This window comes from Marmota marmota, unplaced genomic scaffold (genome assembly GCF_001458135.2).
Source record: "Marmota marmota marmota unplaced genomic scaffold, marMar, whole genome shotgun sequence".
In the NCBI taxonomy this organism is placed as follows: Eukaryota; Metazoa; Chordata; class Mammalia; order Rodentia; family Sciuridae; genus Marmota; species Marmota marmota.
Window position 1 is genome coordinate 1,855,616 of NW_025999925.1, and position 24,733 is coordinate 1,880,348.

The 24,733-nt window shown below is 34.2% G+C and overlaps 1 protein-coding gene across 4 annotated transcripts in view; it reads left to right on the plus strand.

The window, feature by feature from the left end:
* Positions 1-19: 19 nt before the first annotated feature.
* The window catches only part of Gfm2 (GTP dependent ribosome recycling factor mitochondrial 2), a 60,758-nt gene continuing 36,044 nt past the window's right edge, over positions 20-24,733 (plus strand). For 2 of the 4 annotated variants that reach the window (XM_015497790.2, XM_015497789.2), the window contains exons 1-11: positions 20-223; positions 4,727-4,808; positions 6,659-6,743; positions 10,414-10,471; positions 11,339-11,436; positions 13,148-13,273; positions 14,222-14,310; positions 18,905-18,993; positions 20,715-20,775; positions 21,022-21,201; positions 24,562-24,642. In XM_015497790.2, the coding sequence (XP_015353276.1) occupies positions 4,746-4,808; positions 6,659-6,743; positions 10,414-10,471; positions 11,339-11,436; positions 13,148-13,273; positions 14,222-14,310; positions 18,905-18,993; positions 20,715-20,775; positions 21,022-21,201; positions 24,562-24,642 (930 nt within the window). In that variant the 5' untranslated portion in view covers positions 20-223; positions 4,727-4,745. Of the gene's footprint in view, positions 224-4,726; positions 4,809-6,658; positions 6,744-10,413; positions 10,472-11,338; positions 11,572-13,147; positions 13,274-14,221; positions 14,311-18,904; positions 18,994-20,714; positions 20,776-21,021; positions 21,202-24,561; positions 24,643-24,733 lie in introns of those variants that run through there. The other 2 variants (XM_048800134.1, XM_015497791.2) reach the window with 2 other exon arrangements.

Sequence of the window (24,733 nt, forward strand, 5' to 3'; positions counted from 1 at the left end):
ACTTGCTGGTAGGAGGTATTTGGTTGATGCACCGCCGGAAGTGCCGAAGAGAAGCTGCCTGAGGAGTCCGTAAGATAGGAATCTAGGTTCTCTGGTTGGTAAGAGGGTGGACGCTGAGTTGGTTGAAACGTGGGGCCATTGCAGACTTCAAAGTAGTCGGTGCCTCTTGCTCCTTACAACCTTTCGAAAAGAAGCTGGCCTCTAGTGCACGACTGAGTGCAAGGTGGGTACCACCCCGAGAGACTACGTGTGTCTGTGACCCTGCCCGGCGCTGGGCACTGCTGACCTTCCAGGCTGCTTCTGACGGAGCCAGCCACAGAGATGGACGGCAGGGCTTCTTGCCCACTGCTCCTAGATTTCTCCTCATTTATGGACGTTTTTTCCTCTATTCTTCAGCGAGGATGACTGATGTTTCCTCCTATCATTATAATGTATGTACAATTAAGGATATAGAATATAGAAGAATGAAAGTTTATTGTATGGGAAAGTAAAATTATTGGAGTTTATCAACTGCCAGAAAAGAAATAGACTATTAGTTTTCTGGAATTTCAGGACTAATTCCAGAATTTTCTGAGACCTTTTGGTGCATTGGAGGAAGACCTGGGTGGACTGGCTTTGCAGTGCCCCTTCAGTAACACCAGGGAAATAATTCACAAGAAAGTACATTTAAGAACGTTGTTAGTGTTACCTTTTTATTTTGCACCGAAGTTCTCTTAATTACCCTATAGTTTGAAACCTTTTTCATTTATTGGAGGAAAAATAACTGTATCAAAGGAGAGTATTCATTTCATTAAAACAGTGCTTTGGATGTAAGGCTCCATCTTCTTAATGGAATCTTACTTTAAAACAGACCTAATACTAAGTAGCTTAAGTGTATTTTCACGTGCAATAAATTATTTAATCCTCTACTTTGAATATGCTCCCCTTCCCATTGCCTTCCTTACCTACTTTAGGTCTTTGCTTAAATGTCATCATTTTAGTAAGAACTTTCTTGACCTTACAGTTGTGCCCCAGTTCCCTTATCTTGCTTAATTCCACCTATCACCATAGAAAATACTGTGTATTTTATTTATTCTCTTGTTTATCTGCATCCCTTGAGTACAGTAGGGGCAGTATGAAGACACAGCTTATTTGCTTTTGTTCATTGCTTTAACCCCAACACCTAGAAGGCAAAGATAGACAGTTCTTATTGAACAAGAATTCTTAGGCCAAATCCTGTGGTGTGCTATGTGAAATACTGAAGTGCAGAGATTTTAAGTGATTTATCCAAGATTTCAGAAGACTTGGGACTCCAGCAATATCTCTGATTCTAAATCTAGTTTCAATCTTTTTTTTTTTTTTGGTAAGACTTTTGTAGTGTAACAATGTGGAAAAATGTATATACTGTATATGAACATTTCAGTGGGTTTTTAAAACCCGAACATATTAGTGTAGGCGGCACCCAGATCAAGAAATTACTTTAACTTGTGTCCCAGAGCCTACCTCTTCCTTCTTTCTGGTTATTAGCACTCCCAAGAGTAAACACTATCCTGACTTCTAACATAATGGACTAGTTTTACCTATATATTCTTGACAAAATTGAAACCAGATGGGATAAGTTTGTATAGATTTTTTTCCCCTAACTTTTGAAATTTATCCTTATTGTTTTCTGTTGTTATAGTTCTTTTATTAGATTGTGGAAAATTTAATCAGTTGGTTTAAATTAATATATGTTTTCATTTATAATTTCCTAAATCATTAATTACCTTTTTCTTTCTGAATCAGGAGGAGAAAGTAAGTGAAGTTTTAAAGGTTGAGCAATTAGCACTCCTTGATTTGTATAAAATAGGGAAGGCAAAGATATGGCTATGTTGTTTATCATTTGTTCTTACTTTCATCTGTTATTGTGGGATAAAAATGGGCCAAACAAATCAATGCTAGCAAAATGTTCTCTTAAAAAACTATTTCCTGGGGCTGGGGTTGGAGCTCAGTGGTAGAGCGCTTCCCTAGCTCTTGTGAAGCACTGGGTTCGATTTCGAGCACCACATAAAAATAAATAAATGAAGGGCTGGGATGTGGCTCAGTGGTCAGGTGCCCTGAGTTCAAAATGAATGAATGAATGAATGAATAAATAAAATAAAGGTATTTGCCTGTCTATAACTAAAAATATTTTTAAAAAACAGTATTTCCTGTATATGTGTCAGTAATCAAATTGGATTTCATCACTATTTTGTTAAATCTACCAAAAGTATATAGTAGATACCCAGTCTTGAAATTGTGGTGATCAAAAGCATATAATGATATGGATGTATGGTTGGAAAAGATGAGTATTTTAATGGCCTTTGCAAAAAATTGTGGACATCTTTGATACTATTTCAGACTTTGACAAATGATAGTTTCATAAAGATTAGTTACAATATAGAATCAAATTATATTAGTGAATCTTTTGTGCTCTTTTGTATTTGTGTCTGTTGTATTTTAGAATAGATCTTTTATTCAAGCATGATTTTGGAAACAATGTATTGATTGGGAAATCTCTATTTACTGAGTTATGAAACCTTCCAAATACACATATCATTAAGTCATATCAAAAAAATCAATTCATTAGTATCACCATTGATTTCTTCATGAATATCTTTTAAGTTAGGCTGTCAAGCCTACAGTGACAGATGCCAGTTTTTCAAGGTTCTGATATCATTTGAAAGCTTGAACTTGATCACTGGCAGTGAATACTATTAATTGCTTTCTTTGAAGTGAATTATCATTTTAAAGAAAAAGTCTACAAAATATCCAAGTTTGAATAACATATGTTTTTGAATAAATGGTGTTCAATGAAAAAAAATTAGCAAATGCAGCTTGCAACTATGCATCCTATTTGATTTCCCTATCAAATAGGTACCCTTGAGTGTGTTTTCAAGGGTTGAGATATAATAAAATTAAGAATTTTTACTGCCTCATTAAGGATATTCTTAATTGAAACTTTTATTTTTATTTATTTATTTTTTTAAAGAGAGAGATAGAATTTTTAATATTTATTTTTTTTAGTTTTCAGTGGATACAACATCTTTATTTTATTTTTATGCAGTGCTGAGGATCAAACCCAGCACCCTGCGCATGCCAGGCGAGTGCACTATTGCTACTTTTTTAAAAAGCCGATTGTTTCATGGTGAAGAATATAATGACTAGTAGTATATTTTGCTGCCAGTGCCTAGATTCATACCAAGGTGTCCCTGTTTTATCCATTTCATAACCAGTGCAAATGTCAACACTGTGAAAAGACCAATCTTTTTCTTTTTTTACTTTTATTTTATTTATTTATTTTTATGTGGTGCTGAGGATCGAACCCAGTGCCTCCCACATGCTAGGCAAGTGCTCTGTCACTGAGCTACAGCCCCAGCTCCCTGAAAGACCAGTCTTTTGGCATTATAATGAAAATAGTTTTGACCTTTGAAAAGTCTTAGGAATCTTAGGGGTTCCTAAATTGCAGGATTTTGTGATACTGGGATTTGGACCTGGGGCCTCAAGCATGCTAGACAAGCTCTCTACCACTGAGCTACATCCCAGCCCTTTTTGAAAAAAGGAAAAACATATATAATTTGTTCTAATTAGTCCAGCCCTTTTTAATGTTGAATTTTTGATAGGGTCTTGCTGAGTTACCAAGGCTGGTCTTGAGCTTGTGATCCTACTACCTCAGCCTCTCATAGCTGGGATTACAGGAGTGTGCCACTGTACCCAGTGAATAGTTTGAGAATCATTGATTTGCAAGGTTTCTCAGCTTTGACACAATTGACATTTTTGGAGCATATAATTCTTAAGTCAAAGGAGACTGCCCTGCTGATTGTAGGATATTTAGCAGCATCTATCTACTGGAATAATAGGCCTCTACCCACTAGATTCCAGTAGTGCCTCCTAGTCTTTGGAAAGCAAAATAATTGCCAGTTTCTCCTAGGCAGGGGTGGGTACAAATTATTTTTATACTTCATTCTGTATATTTACATAAAAATGTACTTTGGTTGGTATGGTGTTTTTGCAATTTCAATAATATCTCCATATCTTTCCTTAAGAATTAAAGTGTGTGAAAAAATAAAGATCATTTTAAGTTTAAGAATCTTATTTCTCTGGCTGGAGTTGTGGCTCAGCGGTAGAGCGCTCATCTAGCACGTGTGAGGCCCTGTGTTCAATCCTTAGCACCACATAAAAATAAATAAATGAAGGGCTGGGATAAATAAAATAAAGGTATTGTGTCCAACCACTTCTAAAAAATAAATGTTTAAAGAAATCTTATTTTTCTATAATGAGGGTAGGAGGAATGGAGGAACTTTGGGAGGAATGGAGGAACTCTGGCTAGGGCAAAGGAGAGGGAGGGGTCATGGGAGTAGGAAAGGTGGTGGAATGAGATGGACATCATTACCGAAGTACATGTATGAAGACAACAATGGTGTGACTCTACTTTGTGTACAATCAGGGAAATGAAAAATTGTTCTCCATTTGTGTACTATGAACTGAAATGTATTCTGCTGTCATGTATAACAAATTAGAACAAATAAGTAAATAAATAAAAATTTAAAAAAAGAATCTTCTCATATTTAGTCAGAATTTTAATTTTTGAATGATACATTGAGTTTTTGATACCTAAAATCATTCCTATTTTCTAAGAGTAATACATTTTTACCTTATATAAGACTTATATGTCTTACAGACTTGTAATATATAAATTTAGTTTTATGATTTTGTATATTTTTTTCAGAGAATAATAGAGGATCAAGATGTTGGCCTACTTGAGGATATTTGCAGTGAATCATCAGAAAATATCCAGTTTGCACATTAATGTAAGCTTTTCTTATAAAATTAAATGTGACAATCTCAGTTATTTTACTCCTAAAGGCCCAGTATATCTCATTAGTTTTTTAAAAATTTTTTATACCTTTGTTTTATTTATTTTTTTTTTATGTGGTGCTGAGGATCGAACCCAGCACCTCGCACATGCTAGGTGAGTGCTCTACAGCTGAGCCACAACCCCCGCCCCAGTCTTAGTCTTTAAGCTCTGATTTAACTTCTGAATTCCCTTCAAAATACTATAAATTATTTTGTAAACTGGCGGATCTTTAATATACTTTAGAAATGTTAATCCTCAAATGAAACTATACTCTTTATTAAACTAGATAAGAGACTGAAATTTGTCTGACTTATTTCTCTTCCAGCAGTGACTAAACAGGAAGTATAGGAGAACCTTTAACATAGAAGAAGCTTCCTTATCATTAGACTATAAATTAATTTTTGCTACTTTAAAATCATCTGTGCAGCATTTTGAAAATAAATCTATATTTGTACACTTTTGATGTCAGTAAGTGGCTCAAGGAGATGCACAGTTTTCTTCAGTATTTTTATTGACTATACTTTCAGATTATGTATCTTGAGACATGTAGTTGCTGAATCTTCTTATCCCAGTTATTATGCAGTAGAAATTTAAATAGTATTGAGTTTGTGCTCTGAAATATTTTCTTAGGATAAAAGTGTATTATTACCGGAAACTCAATAAATAATATAGAAGGCACAGGTATTCATTCCACAGTAGCATAAAAAGCAGATTATGTGCTGGACTTGGTGATGCACACCTGTGTTCCCAGACTGAGGCAGGATGATCTCGAGTTCAAAGCCAGCCTCAGCAACTGTGAGGCGCTAAGCAACTCAGTGAGATCCTGTCTCTAAATAAAATACAAAATAGGGCTGATTTTGTGATACTGGGATTTGGACCTGGGGCCTCAAGCATGCTAGACAAGCTTGGCTCAGTGATTGAGTGCCCCTGAGTTCAATCCCTGGTACAGAAAAAAAAAAAAAAAAGCCCCAAATCATTATACATTCTAATAGTTCCAAATATATTGGCAGCTGTTAAGTCTGTCTCTAGCAGTCTAGGGGTGCATTAGGGTGGAGAATATCCATGTTGACTTGAGAACATTCCAAGAAGAGAAGGGAAACAAATGCTTTCTTGATCTTATGTAGATCTGTTCCAACTCAGGGATTTTCCGTTGCAGTGCTGCCCTGGGGAAACTTGAAAACATGCTACTGCCCAGTTACCCCAACTCTCGTTTCCTTTCTGTACCCAGTGTTTTCTAGGTGATTCTCATGTGTAATTGCTATTTTAAATCCTAAAAACAGCAAATGGTTTTGAAGTTCATGACTCTCCACAAACTCCTAGCAGCTATAGAAGAGAACCAATATTTATCCAGGGGAAGATAGATAACCTTTTAAAGTCTTTTTAACTCCCTTATGTAAACATAAGTGTCCTGGTTTTCAAACTGTAGCTATCAGAATTACCCAGAGTGCTTGTTGAAACCAGATTGCTGTATCCTGTACACAAGAGTTAGATTTTCTTGTCTGAAAGAGCCTGAGAGTTTGCATTCCAGGTAAGTTCCTACTTCATGCCAATGATGTAGGTCTAGGAGAACCATTGTTTTAAGGTCAGCTAAAAAGAGTAAATCAGTTTTAATTTATTCCTTATTCTTTTTTGTAGTATAAGTTTGGGTCATTACTTTTTAAAATAATTGGAATTAATAAATTGGCACTATAAGGTGATGCAAAATATTTTCTGACAAAGCATAGTTACAAGGTTAAACCACTGTAATAATAATTTGTAATGCTAAAATAAAATTAATATCAAGTTTCTTTTTCTTCTTACTAGAATATGTGCTGCTGTAAAAGAAGAGCAAGTTTAAAAAAATCAGAACTGCATGTACTTTTTGGAAGAAATTACAGTTCCTTACCAGGTACAAATGTTAGAATTCCCATTTTACCTCAGCTGCTTGCTTTCTCTGTTCTGTTTCTGATTATCTTTCACTTTCTTTTGTTTGTAAAAATCTCCCTTTTTAGGGGTCTCCAATTATTATTTACTTTTCGGCTATTTTCCTGAGATTATGAGGAATAGGAGTATTCTGATAGATGAGAGGAAGGGTTACCAGCAAAGTTGTGCTCCTCAACTGCTGGATGTGATGATGAGCTGAGCAAAGGGAGGGTTGGTGGCTTTAATAGCTAGCAGATAAGTTTAGCATGTGAGCCTACTGTAGAGTGCCTTTGCCACAAAATATTTATTTTCTAGTTCATTTCTGGTTTTTATGCAAAGATGTTTTCTGTCAGAAGAGGCTTGTAGGTTCTTAGAAGTAGTTCTTATTAAATATTTATCTAGAATAGCTTAGACATATGGCTATTAGAAGCTGGAAAGCTGAGGAGGTAATTAACTCCTAATGTCCTTCCTATGTTTGAAATAAGCAAACAAGGTAGACTCCATATCACTAGTATAGTGTTGCTGTTCTCATTACCTCTTTGTTAGGTGAGAATAGAGTAAAAATACTGATTTGTTGTTGACTTACAAGGACATGTAAGTGTAATGGCTACATTATTTGTGTGTATAAAGGATTTAGCAGAATAGATTTTCTTTTGATCTTCAGACTGCGATGAGATTCGAAAAATAATATAAATTCTTATAGAAATTTGGAAGAAATGGTTTAAATAGCAGGAAGACACAGATTAAATTTACACATTTGACTGTGTTGTTGCTTTAATATTACTTACTAAGCTATCATAAGTATGAAATTGGTCATTATGTACTTTGTTTTTATATGTAAAATGCTACTTGGCTTTTTAGAAGTATTAGATTACTACAGCTTCTGTTCAGTGATATCTCCTAAGCCATCTTTAAAGGTATGATTCCTCAAGATCAGGATGCCCTCTCTCACCACTTCTATTCAACATAGTTCTTTGAAACACTAGCCAGAGCAATTAGACAGACGAAAGAAATTGAAGGCATAAATACAGGAAAAGAAGAACTTAAATTAGCACTATTTGCCGATGACATGATCCTATACCTAGCAGATCCAAAAAATTCAACCAAGAAACTTCTAGAACTAGTAAATGAATTCAGCAAAGTGGCAGGATATAAAATCACTACCAATAAATCAAAGGCATTCCTGTATATCAGTGACAAATTCTCTGAAATAGAAATGAGGACAACTACTCCATTCACAGTATCCTCAAAAAAAATAAAGTACCTTGGAATCAACTTAACAAAAGAGGTGAAAGAGCTATACAATGAAAACTACAGAACCCTGAAGAAAGAAATAGAAGAAGACCTTAGAAGATGGAAGGATTTACCTTGCTCATGGATTGGTAGAATTAATATTATTAAGATGGCCATATTACCAAAAGCACTTTATAGATTCAATGCAATTCCCATCAAAATCCCAATGACATTCCTTGCAGAAATAGAAAAAGCAATCATGAAATTCATCTGGAAAAACAAGAGACCCAGAATAGCTAAAGTAATTATAAGCAGGAAGAGTGAAATTGGTGGTATTGCGATTCCAGATTTTAAACTATACTATAGAGCAATAGTAACAAAAACAGCATGGTACTGGCACCAAAACAGGCTGGTAGACCAATGGTACAAAATAGAGGACACAGAGACAAATCCACAAAATTACAACTACCTTATATTAGACAAAGGTGCTAAAACCATGCAATGGAGAAAGGATAGCATCTTCAACAAATGGTGCTGGGAGAACTGGAAATCCATATGCAACAAAATGAAATTGAATCCCTCTCTCTCACCATGCACAAAAGTCAACTCAAAATGAATCAAGGAGCTAGGAATCAGACCAGAGACTCTGCGTCTAATAGAAGATAAAGTTGGCCCTAATCTTCATCACGTGGGGGCAGGCCCCAAATTTCTTAATAAGACACCTACAGCACAAGAGTTAAAACCAAGAATCAACAAATGGGACGAATTCAAACTAAAAAGTTTTTTCTCAGCAAGAGAAATAATATGTGAGGTGAATAGGGAGCCTATATCCTGGGAACAAATTTTTACCCCTCAAACATAAGATAGAGCTCTAATCTCAGGAGTATACAAAAAACTCAAAAAGTTAAACAACAAAAAAGCAAATAACCCAATCAACAAATGGGCCAAGGACTTGAACAGAAACTTCTTAGAAGAGGATATACAATCAATCAACAAATACATGAAAAAATGCTCACCATCTCTAGCAATCAGAGAAATGCAAATAAAAGCTACTCTAAGATACCATCTCACTCCAATAAGAATGGCAGCCATTATGAAGTCAAACAACAATAAGTGCTGGCGAGGATGCAGGGGAAAAAGGTACACTCATACATTGCTGGTGGGACTGCAAATTGGTGCAGCCAATTTGGAAAGCAGTATGGAGATTCCTTGGAAAGCTGGGAATGGAACCACTATTTGGCCCAGCTATTCCCCTTCTCGGACTATACGCAAAAGACCTAAGAAGAGCATACTACAGGGACACAGCCACGTCAATGTTTATAGCAGCACAATTCACAATAGCTAGAATGTGGAACCAACCTAGATGCCCTTCAATAGATGAATGGATTAAAAAATGTGGCATTTATACACAATGGAATATTACTCAGCACTAAAAAATAACAAGATAATGGCATTTGCAGGCAAATGGATAGCATTTGAGCAGATTATGCTAAGTGAAGTTAGCCAATCCCTAAAAAACAAATGCCAAATGTCTTCTCTGATATAAAGGGGATGACTCAAAATGGGATAGGGAGGAAGAACATGAGAAGAAGACTACCACTAAATAGGGAAGAGAGGTGGGAAGGAAAAAGAGGGAGAAGGGGAGTTGCACGGAAGATGGAAGGAGAACCTCATTGTTATACAGAATACATATATGATGTTGTAATGAGAAAAAGAAAAAAAAAGTGTGTCGCATTAGATTGGATAGAGAGAAAGGATGGGAGAGGAGGGGGGGAATAGGGAGGATAGGAAGGCAGCAGAATAGAATTGACAATATGATTGATGTATGTACATTCCATGTATGTATTATATGTCAAAATACATTCTGCTGTCATGTATGACTAAAAAAAAAGTAAATCATATGGGTAAAAAAAAAAAGTTATGGTTCCTAAGATTATTGAAGTAAGTAAGGTTCCTCATTGTACAAACATTAATTATCACCTCACATGAGAATCACTCTGGCCTCTTCAAGCCTTAGGAAATGCATCTAGGACTGGGCATTTAAAATTTTTTTTTGATTCAGGATCTACTAGTCCCTTACTGTTACCATTATGAACACTAATTCCAATTGTACAATTCTATAAATAGAGGTTTAGTAGGTGACAAAGAGTAAATCTGTATTTTTTTAAGAATATGATCTAGAAACTGATGTTTAAAAACTTTTACCTTAAAAAAAAAAAAACCTTTTACCTTGTACAATTATGAATTACCATAGCTTTTTCTTTACCAGTTGTAGGAATGTAAATTTTAGTTAATTGAATTTTATTTGGCTTGAATTTTACTTTATTTACAGTCACAGTATTTACTTTATTTAAAAATTTTTATTTGTAAATTCAAGGAAAATTTGATTTTTAACAATTCAATTTTAATCTTCTTTTCATTAGGCTTAATAGGAAATGATATCAAATCTCTTCATTCAGTCATTAATCCTCCTATAGCTAAGTAAGTACTATAATTGCTTTTTTTTCTATAAGCTCTTGAGAAAAGTTACAAGTTTTCTTTGATGGGCATTATTCATACACACTATAATTTCTGTGACTTTCTACCCTAGCTAGCTATAAGTAGTTGATATATATCTTATAAATTATTTTCTTGCCAGGTGTGGTGGTGCATGTCTGTAATCCAAGCAGCTCGAGAAACTGAGGGTAGGAGGATTTCAAGTTCAAAGCTAGCCCCAGCAACTTAGCAAGGCTCTGAGCAACTTAATGAGACTCTGTATTAAAATAAATAATAAATAAAAAAGGAATGGGGATATGGCTCAGTGTTTAAGCAAACCTGGGTTAAATCCCTAGTTACCCACCCACCCCCAAAAAAGTGATTTTTTTTTTCTCAATTTAAAATTTTTTGTGTAACAACAGTACACTTTTCATAGAAATGAGCATAAGGTATTCTCAAGGTTATAGCTGGCCCTTTTGTTATTTAGCTGTTTTACCAAATAATGTTGTAGAATATACACTAAATCTGTTTTTCATTTTTCTAGTTTTTCTGTAATTATATGTAATTATATAAATAATAACCCACTTTGCTAGGCTTGATGATGCATTGTAATCTTAGCAACTCAGGAGGGCTGAGGCAGGGAGAATCACAAGTATGAGGCCAGCCTCTGCAACTTATACCTTCTCACAAACTAAAAAATTAGAAAGTGCCAGAGGTATAGCTCTGTTGTAAAATTCCTCTGGGTTCAATCCCAGTACCAAGAAAAAAAAAAGAACTAACCAACTTTGAATTTTGCATAGCATAGATATTTTGATTTTACAGTTTTATTAATGTACACTTCATAATGCCTTTTTTATTATTCTTTTTAAACAGAATCCGTAATATTGGAATTATGGCTCATATTGATGCAGGCAAAACTACCACAACAGAAAGAATATTGTACTATTCTGGATATACAAGATCACTGGGAGGTTAGAATGGATTCCTCCTCTCCCCATCCCTATTAGCCAAAGCATCAATGGAAAATATTTTGATTAAGAAGTCAACATAGAGAACTTGAGTATGGTATGGAGTCACTGATGCCTAAACCACAACATGAAGATAAGGTAGTTGCAATACCCACTAAAGGGTCTTTTTAGATTCAGTTAAACATTCAGACTCACAAGACTGTTTTGAGTCCTGTCTAGTACTGATCTACTTAAAAGGATATAAGACAGAAACTGTAGCTTACCAACAACATGAGTATTTCTTTCTATGAGAGCTACCCTAGTTTAGAAAACTTGTGCTCTATAAGAATGAATATCTCTTGTTACAACTCCATAGGCAATTTCCAGGTTGGAGATAAGGGACATGCCATACGCCCTTGGGCAAGCTCAAGTTATTTATCTCCAAGTAATAGTTCTTCTCAATTCACATTTAGTTTACCAGTCAGAAGTTATTTTTTTACTGTTTCGCCTAGTAAGTGGACATCCTTCTATTATCTGGTTTCTAGAAGGAAAGAACTGGAAAGTTAACCAAAGATTCTCATATATAAAAAGAAAGGATTTTGTTTATTGTTAACCAATAATAGTAGTATTCACCTAAATGTAGAATTTATTTTGTAATTGTAACGTGGAAATTGTGGTTCTTGGCTAGGCATGGATCTTCATGTAGATTTTTTGTTTGTTTGTTTGTTTGATTTTTAAATAATGATTCCCTAACCCCTCTCTGGAACATTCAGAAGGTCTAGTTTATGATATGCACCACATTGGGAACTATTTCTCTAGACCCTTGGCATTGGCTGAGACTTAATATTTATGGAGGACTCAAGAACTCCAGGATTTGAATGTTCTTGATGATAGGTTGCTAAATGTGCAACCATTCGAATTTCTCATAGAATTTCTCTTATGTAAATGGACAGATGACAGAAAAAGTGGAACCTTGCTAGGTTTCCTCCATTGTGTCATAAAACTTTTAGTAATCCTTCCCTCATATCCTCAGACTACTTACCTGTAGTAAGGGTTGATTTTCAAATCGTCATTTTTAAAAAAATATTTATTGATTTTTAAGTTTTAGGTGGACACAATATCTTTATTTTACATTTATGTGGTGCTGAGGATCAAACCCAGTCCTCATGCATGCTATGTGAGCACTCTACCACTGAGCCACAACCCCAGCCCCCGTCATTTTTTTAATTGTAAAAAAGTTTCAACAATTTTTGGGTGTACAGTTCATAAAATTTTAACCATTTTTTTAAAAATGTTTTTTGTAGTTGTAGTTGGACAGAATGCCTTTATTTTATTTGTTTATTTTTATGTGGTGCTAAGGATCGAACCCAGTGCCTCACGCATGCTAGGCAAGAGCTCTGCCACTGAGCTACAGCCCCAGCCCAAATTTTAACCATTTTAAAGTGTACAGTTTAGTATAGATTATGTAGATTAAGTATTTCTTCTTCAAAATGTTTGAAATACCAGAAGTATTTCAGAGTTTTTTTTTTTTTTTTTTTTAACTTTGAAATATTTGCATGGACTCTCTTTTTAAAAAAGCTTTTTCTAGAATGAGGATTTACATAGAGAAAGATGAAGAGCTCTATATTAGTAAGCCAAATATTTGGGAAAAGATTTTTTCTTAAAGCAAATTAAACTGTGTAATTAAAACTAAACTTATCATTAAAACTGAACTATGACTTTTTTTTCTGTTTAGATGTTGATGATGGAGACACAGTGACAGATTTCATGGCTCAGGAGAGAGAAAGAGGCATTACTATTCAGTCAGCTGCTGTTACGTTTGATTGGAAGGGGTATAGAATCAATCTGATTGATACACCAGGTATGGTACTGTTTTTACCAGTACAGAGATATTGCATCATTTGGGTTTTTTGGTGTTGAGGTTTTTGTTTTTGTTTTTATTGTGGTAAGAAACATAAAATTTACTATTTGAATCATTTTAAAATATATAGTTTAGTAATGTTATGTATATTCACATAGCTGTGAAAAAATGTCCAGAACTATTTTATCTTACAGAACCAAAACCTGGCACCCATTAAACAATTTCTCCCCTTTATCTGTGACTTGACTACTTTAGTTAGTTCAAATAAGTGGAATCATATAGTATTTGTCCTTTTGTGCTGGATTTATTTCACTTAGCATACAGTCCTCAAGGATCATCCATGTTGTAGCATGCAACAGGATTTCCTTCCTTTGTAAGATGATGTAGTATTCCAGGGTATGTGTAGTTGTCCCTCAGTATTCATGAGGAATTGACTGTAGGACCCCTGCAGATGCCCAAATCTGCAGATGTTTAAATCCCTTATATAAATTGCATAAATTTGCATATATCCTAAATATATCCTCTCATGTACTTATAGCTAATAGTATTGTAAATACTTAATAAGTAAGTAGTTGTTATACTGTGTTGCTTAGGAAATAATGACAAGGAAAGAAGTCTGTACATGTTCAGTACAACAGTTTTTTCTTTCAGAATATTTTCAGTCCATGATTCATTGAATCTACAGATGCATGTGTATGTACATATATACATATGCATATATATATGTACACACACATATGTTTGCGTACGTATATATGTGTATACAGACTTTTCTTATTGGTATATGTATATAGGCATATATATTGGTATGTATCATTTTTATTTTGAGACAGGGACTTGCTATGTTGCTTAGGGCCTCATTAAGTTGGGATTGTAGATATGCACCCCCATGCCTTGCTATTTTTGTTTTTTAAAAAGAGTTTTAAATAATTCTCATTTTTTTCTTAGGTCATGTGGACTTCACATTGGAGGTTGAGCGCTGCCTTAGAGTGTTGGATGGTGCAGTCGCTGTATTTGATGCCTCTGCTGGTGTAGAGGTAAAAAATATTGCCAAAATGAAGATAGAATACCATGATGTAAAAAAATGTTGACTGTATTGGAATTAGTTAACTATAACCTTTTATTCGATGTGTTCATATAAATCAAAGGAAGTTGGAATTTCATATTGAAATGTGATCTGTATGTGATCTTGGATCTTTCATAGTGAAAGGAGAGTTTACTGTAGGAAATATAATTAAGTGTCAAGAACTGTGAAGGGCAAGTGGGGCACATGCCTGTAGGCCCAGCTCCTTGGGAAACTGAGGCAGGAGGTTTGCAGATTCTAGGACAGCCTGGCTAATTTAATGATGTTCTATCTCAAGAGGAAATTTAAAAAAGGGTCTCGGAATGTAGCTCAGTAGAAGAGTGCTTGTTTACCTTGTTTGAGGCCCTGAGTTCAAATCCTGTTATTGGGGGAAAAAAACTGGGAAGGTCCTGAGGTTCCTGTTACTTTCAAGCTAACAAGTTAGCCTGCCCTAGTTTCATGACTGGCTGAAGACAAAAGATTCATGAGTGGTAGAAAAAGGATGTTTTTAGTTACAGAAGTAGGAACAGCCAGGGTATCATCATTTTCTTGTGCTGATTTCTCAAGTACCAGTTTCTAGGGAGTGACATGAAAGGAGTTAGGTGGCAGCTGCACATGTAATGGGTTAAGAGGATTCCTGTGCTTAGAGAACAGAAATATTTTATATAATGTACAACAAGTAGTCCTACCCTTTGCTTTGCAGGGAGACATTATTTTTCCAGGTTATAAGCAAAACTGCCTTTTGCTATAGAGGGAGACACTATCTATATCTTTCTCAAGATTGTTTTCTATACAAACATTTTTGAAAATGTAGTCCAGAACAAGGGGAATCAGTGTCTTTTCTAACATAACGTGAGAGACCCATTGATAATTGTTTCTCAACAGTTAACTTAAAGGTTCTTGGGCTGAGGATGTAGCTCAGTGGTAAAACCCTTGCCTAGCATGCATGAAGCCTTGATTTCAGTCACCAGTATTGCATAAATAAATAAGTTCTTGAATTAATTTTGAAAATGGATTTATAATAAATAATATATTGCTAGTGGGATGAGTTATATCCTCTTTATAGCTGGTACCTCCTTCATCTTATAATGTCAAGGTCAGCTTCATGTTAAATGTACAACCCACATTAGTTCTTTTTACCTTAAAATTATTAATTGTAATATTATCTTTATTAAGTGGTCAGAATTAACATTCCTTAAAAACAGGACACATCAACACAGTATAATGCACTCAGAAGCATATAGCATTACCTGCATAGTATTCTTGCAAGAAAGAAAAATTGACCTGTATCTAAGCATGAAATCTAAATGAAAAGACATTCTGGGGGTTGCGGAGGAACAATTGGCCAGAACATTTTGAAATTTGGGGAAGAAAAAAAAAACAATGCAAGCATTACAAATGTTTGGGACAGTGGTAGGGGGAGATGAGATTAAAGGTTCTAAAAAGCCGAGAAAATGTAATTTATGATTCTTCATTGGATCTTGGATATAAAAAAAAGTTCCAGAGAACATCATTACCATTGGGATGGTCAGAGAAATTTGAACATGGACTAAAGGTATTAGGTAAAAATGTATCAAATTTAAAATTTTCTAAATGTGATCCATAATTGATTATTTAGGAGAAAGTCCTTATTCTTTGGAAATGTATGCTTGAAGTATTTAGGGTTGATGTGTCACAGTATCTGCAACTTACTCTCGTGATCCAAGCCTCATACATACCTGATATTAATTTGGGTCTTTGGGAAGGTAGATGCCCAGATATATGGGAAATTTTTGGAGGAAATGCCTATGAAGATCAAGAGAGAAGAATAAAGGACGAGCACTGAAACCACAGTGCAGGTCTGACATCTATAAAGGAAGCTGGAGGAAGAATTGGACAGGAAGAATCTCAGACTGCCACATGGTTCCATAAAAGATTGATCAGGCCAATGTGAAGTCCTTGAGCCAAAGTTACTTGGTAGAGGAGTACTGTGTATAGCGGGAATAGGTGTATATTAATACCTGTGCTGTGCTCAAGGCTTATCTGGGAATAGCTTGGCCTTGGCAGGAATTTGGCATTAGATCCAGAAGGTCAACAGTTTGGGCCATCAGTCAGTTGTGTTCCTTATATTGTAGGTGATCTGAAGTGCATTTGCATAGGTACTACATGCATAAACACATGTGCACACATGTTGATAAAGACAGAAAAAGTAAATATGGCAAAATTTTAGTATTTGGGGAATCTAGAAGTACATGAAAATTTATTCTTTCCACTTTTCTATAGATTTGAAATTTTTCAAAATGAAAAGCTAGGGGGAAATAATACAATTACTAAAATCCTCATCTGAGACCCCTGGCAGAGGTATTTACTTGCTATAAAGACTGTTTAGCCAAATCTGTAACTTTTAGAAGAAAAAAAAAATATCTCCTCAATCTTAGTGTAGGTAACAGTTTCTTAGATCATATAAGAAGCATAAATCATAAAAGGAGAAACTTGATTCATTTAACCTTATCAAAGTTACATCTGCACATTTAATAGCAAAAATAAAAAAAGAACAAGCCTTGACTATGAGAAAATTTGTAATGTAAGTATTATATAAATGTTAAATTTCCTGATTGCAAAATACAGTGTTGTTTATATAGAAGAATATTTTTGTTTGGGGGAAATATGTACCAAAAATTTTATAATAGCAGCCTGGTCAAAATAGAGAGACCGTGTCTCAAAAAATAAATATGTAAAAATATAAAGAGTGATAGCAAACGTGCAAGAGTGTGGAGCAGTTAGAACCCTTAGGTTGTTGATAGGATTGTAGTTAGTACCACCAGTTTGGAAAACTATATGGTAGTTTCTTTTATTTATTTATTTATTTATTTTTTAAATTTTTTATTGTTGGTTGTTCAAAACATTACATAGTTCTTAATATATCATATTTCACACTTTGATTCAAGTGGGTTATGAACTCCCATTTTTACCCCGTATACAAATTGCAGAATCACATCAGTTACACATCCATTGATTTACATATTGCCATACTAGTGTCTGTTGTATTCTGCTGCCTTTCCTATCCTCTACTATCCCCCCTCCCCTCCCCTCCCCTCTTCCCCCTCTACTGTCATTCATTTCTCCCCCTTGTATTATTTTCCCCTTTCCCCTCACTTCCTCTTGTATGAAATTTTGTATAACCCTGAGGGTCTCCTTCCATTTCCATGCAATTTCCCTTCTCTCTCCCTTTCCCTCCCACCTCTCATCCCAGTTTATGGTAGTTTCTTTTAAAGTTAAGTATATACCTACCTTAAAACCCAGCAGTTCTATATCTTATTCAAATGAAAACATTTGTGCACCAAAGACTTATTCAGAATGTTTATAGCAGCTAAATTCATAAAAGCTCCAAACCAGAAACAGCCCCAGTGCATATCCACAGGTGGATAGAAAATATAAACTGGTATGTTCATATAAAACAATGATCCAGTGTATCTAAAAAGGTGAATGAATATCACAAGCATTGTGTTCAATGTTTGCTTCATGTCTGTTCATTGTGTTCTGTGTTCAAGAATAGGCAGAATGAATCTGTGGTGACAGGAATCAGAACAGGTTGTTTATGGAGAAGAAGAGGCATGAGAAAAATTTCTGATGAAAGCATGTTCTCTATCTTGATTGGGGTACTACTTACATGAATGTCTCTCTGTATCAAAACTCTTTGAGCTATATACTTAAAAGTTTATATATTTTATTGTATATAAATTTTACCTGAACAAACAACAAGTTGGCTTCAATTATAACTAGTATTAGCACATTCAGCTTTTTATGTTTTGCTTAAAAGCTTTCGGATTCCACAGGCACAGATGTTTTAATAGACTCATTCTATATTTATATTGTCAATATATATAAAAATTAAAATAGTAGAAAAGCATATAAGAATTACACCTTTTAAATACAGGTATTGGTTTCTTTATTCCTCTTAAATCTTCCTCAGTTTACATGAACATTCAAATACTAATGAAATATGTGGTTTTTAATCATAGTAGCAATTATATTTGTTCTTTTTACCTCACATCAGTTGTCTGAATTAAGGCTAAATTTCCTGTATCACACATCAGAAAACCAACATCCAAACAGTTTAATATTGTGAAATGTACTAGGAAAGATGAAGCCAAACAAAATATTTCCCATTCTTACCTTTATCCTCTTTCCATGACTTGATACCTTCCAGGTGTTAATTCTCTTTGTATGGAGCCTAGTTCACCCAAAATATTCTCAAACCATTCGAAACACATACTTTATCACATTCCCAGCTATGTTAATTTAATAGCAAAGGAGTGACCTTAGCATTATAAGTACAAAGGTATTAATTGTTTCTTTAATTAATTTATTTTAATTATGTATATATGACACTGCATTTTGATTCATTGTACACAATTGCAAATATTTTACATTTCTATGGTTAACAATGGTACTAATTCTGTGTTAGAGTTAGGTGCAGTCCATGTTACCATAGGTTTTTGTATCTACTCATTGCATGTCTACTAACAGTTATTTTTGTCTTTTGTGGGCATGTGTATATTTGTTTTACCTCTTCTTCTTTGCTTTAGGCCCAAACTCTCACAGTGTGGAGGCAAGCTGATAAACACAAGATACCTCGAATTTGTTTTTTAAACAAGATGGACAAAACTGGAGCAAGGTATATAAAATGTGTTTCTTTGGCTTATCAATGTGAGAATATAATTGGAACTTTTCATGGACTACAGACTTAAGTTTAGGATTGGCAGTTCTTTCCTATAGGGTATAATTAGTCTTTAGAATACTAATTTATTCCCATAAAAATAACTTCAAAACAGCATAAGTTTGAATAATAGTTTAGAGAGCTGATAGGAGGTAAATCATCTGTGTTTAATGTAGAGAGGCTGAATTGTATTTCCTAGGATCCTAATAAAGTGGTGTTTCGATGATTCATTTTAGAACTGTACAGAGTAGTGCCTGTATTGCTGAAGGTGACCATGCTCCCTATTGTTGCTAGAGGTAGAGAGTAGAGAATTGTTTCCTGCAGTTGCCTATCATAGTGGCATTCTTCCTTGTCTCCTGATTTTCTTTAGCTACTAGGTATCAAGTTCTGAATAAAAGGAATTGGGAGGGGAGAATATACTTGCTGTAAGACTTGCATATAATGTAAAAGTGAGTTAATGCTGAGATGTACTGGTTATGCTCATTGACTTATAGAGTGGTGATTTATCATTCAAAATGGATACATTGTTCTGAGCATGCATTTTAGAGAATCAAGAACATATGAAGGATTTGGAAAAAATGTAAAAGAGAAATCAAGAAATTTTTGTTGTTTTTTGCAGTGCTGGGGTTAAACACTGGGCCTTGCACATGCTAGGCAAGTGCTCTATCACTGAGCCACATCTCCAGCTCTGACAATCAAGAGTATTAAGAATTTTGGGGAAAATATGATAGGGAGATATCCTGATCTATTGTGGGAGAATGGAAAATAAAAATGTAAACTCTCCTTCCCCTAAGACAATCATATGCTTTGTGTTAATATAACTCTTCACTAATTCTAAGGCTATTTGTTTAAAGGACTCTTGATTAGTAATAGCACAGCAACTTTTAAAATGTGCTAGGCTTAGGTTCTGACCCTTCCTATTTGGTATTCCTTCTTGTAGATGGAAGTTTACTGACTTTGTTGAAGTTGTTTAGTGAATGACAGTGCCTATGGTGATGGGGAGGGAAACACCTGATTAGTAGGCTGGTTCTCAAAGACATTGGTGCCCGAGTGGTCTGCACGTTTGTATAAATAAGCTTGTGTTTCAAAGATGGTGTTTGTGCCATAGTAGCCAACTGTAGTGTTAGCATAGAAATGAGTAGTGGAGCATATGCTATGAAAATGCCTAAGATAGGGCTGGGGAAATATCTCAGTGGTACTTGTCTATCATGTATGAGGCCCTGAGTTCAATCCACAGTACTGCAAAAGCAAAGAAAGAATGCCTAAGGTCAAAGTAAAGAAAAATCAGTCAGTTTGGGTCTTGGAAGAAAGCTGGTAACCTGTTGTGGTAGCAAACACAACAGTTATAGAAGAAATAATCATCGATTCAAGTGAAATCTTGCATTGAATCTTGAGATTATTACTTGTGTGACTTTAATTCATTTAATTTTAATCTCAAAGTTTAATTATGTGATGTTCATGGTAATAATACCCTAAACTCCTGTGTAATAGGATTATGTAGATATTCAGTCACTGTTATCTGAAATTGATATTGAAATTTATTCAAGTTACTGTACTGTAGCAAATTGTTAAATACTGAACATTACGGAAAATAAAGGGGTTATTTGAAAGAACATTCGTAAGCCTGTTTTAAGAATTTTTGACTATATTTTTAACCATGATTATTTTACTTTCTACAGTTTTAACTATGCAGTTGAAAGTATCAAAGAGAAGTTAAAGGCAAAGCCTTTGCTTTTACAGGTAAATTGATTAGTAACATCAGCTCCTTCTTGAGTTTCCTTAGCAATTTATTTGTTGCAATATATATATATTTAAGCTCTTTAAAATTCTTTTTATAAAAAGTTGGTATATAAATAAAAATGGTTATAGATTATGGTAAGAATGATGATTAGCAGTTTGGTCACAGTGGTGTAATTAGATAAATTTTAACACCAGTGCAGTTAAGTGAGTGACCATTAATAATGCTAGTCTCATTCTGTCTTATAGTTACCAATTGGTGAGGCTAAAACTTTCAAAGGAGTGGTGGATATAGTAAATAAAGAAAAACTTCTATGGAATTCTAATTCAGATGATGGAAAAGACTTCGAGAGAAAACCCCTTTTGGAAACGAGTGATACTGAATTGTTTAAGAAGACAATTGAAGCAAGGAATACCTTAATTGAACAAGTAAAATAAATATTTCAAGTTTAAAATTATATAAGTATTTAGAAACTTTTGAACATTTTATTTATTGTGAAATTTTATGTAAAATTACGTTTGGGATATGTAAAGTATAATGAATAATAAAAGAAACACCAATATGTTTACCACCCCCATGCATAAGTAGAGTGTTAGCAATATCTTTGAATTTGTGTGCCACTTCCTGTTCATATCTTTTTCCTACTAATCTTCCTGTTCCTGTAGTCAACATACATACATACATGTGTATATACACACACACATATACACACACACACACATATAACATTTATATATTTTTATCTTGATCCTGGGGAACCCAGAGCCTTGTGCATGCTAAGCATGCACATACCAGTGAGCTGTATCCCCCATCCCCCAATGTATTATTTTAGAATTTATCTTTATTTTCTTTATAGTTTACTGTAAATATATATAATACATATATATTATACGTATATATTTTATGTATATATTTTATATATGGTATATATATTATATATCATAGTATATGATATATACATCTCTAAAGAACTTAGTTTTGCATATTGTGAAGAGTAATGATACTATTTGTATTTTATTGCATTGTTTCATGTTATGGAGATCCATCCATGTTCTTATGTGTAGTTCATTAACTTTTAGTCTTGTATAGTGTTTCAATATGTGATTATATCAGAGTTTGTTGTCTTTTCTCCTGTGAATGGACTTCAAGGTTTTTGTTTTTTTGCTCTTAGAAACAGCATTGCTGTGAACTTCTTTATATTTCCTATGCATGTGTGCAAGAGTATCTTGAGGGTTGAACTTTAGAAGCAGAATTGCTGGGTCAAAGTATTTGCCTATCTTTTATTTTACCAGATGTCAATTATTTAGAAAAATTTAAAACCATCAATTTTATACTTAGTGTAGCTCTGGACCTCATCTGTCTTCAAATTTGATAGAAAATATCAAGATAGTTAATACTTGCAATATTTTATTATTTTGTTAGCGTATAGGGCAATAAGTAAAACAAACCTTAGACTCACTGATTTTTTTTTTTTTTGGTACTGGGAATTGAACCCAGGAATGCTTAACCACTGAGCCATATCCCCAGCCCTTTTTATTTTTTACATTGAGACAGAATCTCCCTGAGTTGCTTAGGGCTGCAGTAAGTTGCTGAGGCTGACCTTGAACTTGTAATCCTTCTGCCTTAGCCTCCTCAGTTGCTAGGATTATAAGCATGTGCCACCAACGCCCAGCAGACTCAGTGAATCTTAGAGTAGAGAAAAATATGAGTTTGAGTCCTTTTATTTTTCACTTCTAAATTGAATTGGTCCAAATTCTGTCAACATTTTTTTTTTTTTGGTTGTAGTGGACACAAAACCATTATTTTATTTATTAATTTATTTTTATATGGCACTGAGGATTGAACCTAGTGCCTCACACATGCTGGGCAAGTGCTCTACCGGTGAGCCATAACCACAGCCCTCATCCATTTTTGTAGGTAGTTATTTTTCAAGTATTTATTTGCCATTATAAAATACAGTTATCATCAACTTAATCGATATTTTTATTAGAGGCTAACAGTTATTGAAGGCCTGTTTTAGGCTTGGTTAAGTGTTTATTATGCTATTTTCTTTAATCCTTACAGCAGCCTTTTATTGTGTCTCCATTTTACATGTGAGGAAGCAGAGCCTTAGAATGCTTAAATGAGTTGTTACACAGCTAATAACATGGCAGAACTAGAATTCAAACTCAGGTCTGTCTCAGTTCAGAGCTAGAGCTCTTGCCACTTGTTGTACTGTTTCTCTAGGTTAGCAGGGCATAGAAAGAACAAAAGTGGAATTAACATTAATCAGTAACTAGATGCATGATTGGTTCCTCATTAACTTTTTTTTTTTAATCTTAAAAGTACATAAGAATAAAGAAGGCTCTTGTAATCTAGTGGAGGAGCCAGTAAACACTTGTACATACTATCCCATCTTCTAGGATATGATAGTATATGATGGAATAAAGATTATCAGTAGCTGTTAATAGGTGCTAATTACAAGAAATACATAAGTGTTTAAAATTTAGAGAACAAAACCCTCTCACGTTTACTAAGATGCTGATAATAATTTTAAAAAAACGGGATAGGGTTGTGGCTCAGCAGTAGAGTGCTCGCCTAGCACATATGAGGTGATGGGTTTGATCCTCAGCACCACATAAAAATAAATAAATAAAGGTATTGTGAACTACAACTTAAAAAAAATACACATAAAAAATAATTTAAAAAAAACCTCTGAAAATTCGTGTTGGCAAGGATGTAGAGAAATTATGACCTTGTGTATTATTAGCAGGAACATAATGTGCAATTGCTATGCGTAACCACATGGAGGTTCCTCACAAAATTGGAAATAAAATTACTATGTGATCCAGACATTTCATTTTAGGTATGTACCCCAAAGAAGTGGAAGCATGATCTTGTGGAGATATTTGTACACCCATGTTCTTAGCAGTGTTATTCACAGTAACCAAAAGGTAGAAGCAACCCAAGTATCCATTGGTAGATGAATAGATGGACCAAATTCAGCATATACATGTAGTGGAATATTACTGAATCTTAAAAAGGAAGGAAATTCTGGTACAACATGAATAAATCTTGAAGACACTATGCTAAGTGAAATAAAACAGTAATGAAAAGACAAATACTGTATGATTCCACTTTTATGAGGTATCTAGAGTCAATTCAGAGACAGAAAATAGAATGGTCATTATTACCAAGGTCTCAGGGAGGGGAAAACGGGAAGTTGATTAACACCTGTAGAGTTTTTAGTTTTGCAAGTTAAAAGGTTAGGAGATTGTACTATTACCAACTTTCAAAACTATTATCAGCTAAATTATCATATTTCTTATAGGTACATGGTTATGAAAAGAACATGAACTAGATAATTTTATTTTTACTATTGAAGTATTGCCAACACCTCTCAGTAAATATTTCCTTATCTGGTGATCATTCAGAATGCTGGAGGGACAACAACAAATGAAATTTTCTGTGAACTTAAACTCTCAAATTTATCTAAAAGACAAGTATTGCATTGTATATAAATTGTGCCTTTTACTTCTTTTGCATACTCTTAGTAGGTAGCGCTTTATTGAGATGCTTTATCAGACTCTGACTTTCTTTGAATTTAGGAAATACATCTTCAATTTCAAATTTACTTTTCTTTGAAAGAAAAACCATCTCTTTAAAAGATATGAAGAGGTATTTGGCCTCTGTAAGGTAGATCATGTAGCTGTCTCAAAACATTTTAATAATGAGTATTTGTGGTATTTAGATAAGTTTCTTATGTGAAAATTAATGCAAGTTATAAAACTTTAACCCTTTCTTTATAGGTTGCAGATTTGGATGATGAATTTGCTGACTTGGTTTTAGGAGAATTTAGTGAAAATTTTGATTTGCTACCAGCTGAAAAGGTATTTATATTGTTCTATTACTTTGACAGAGTTTTTCTAATTGGATGTAGTTTGATTTCTTTGTCTTAGGTGTTTTGTTTTTTTTAAATTT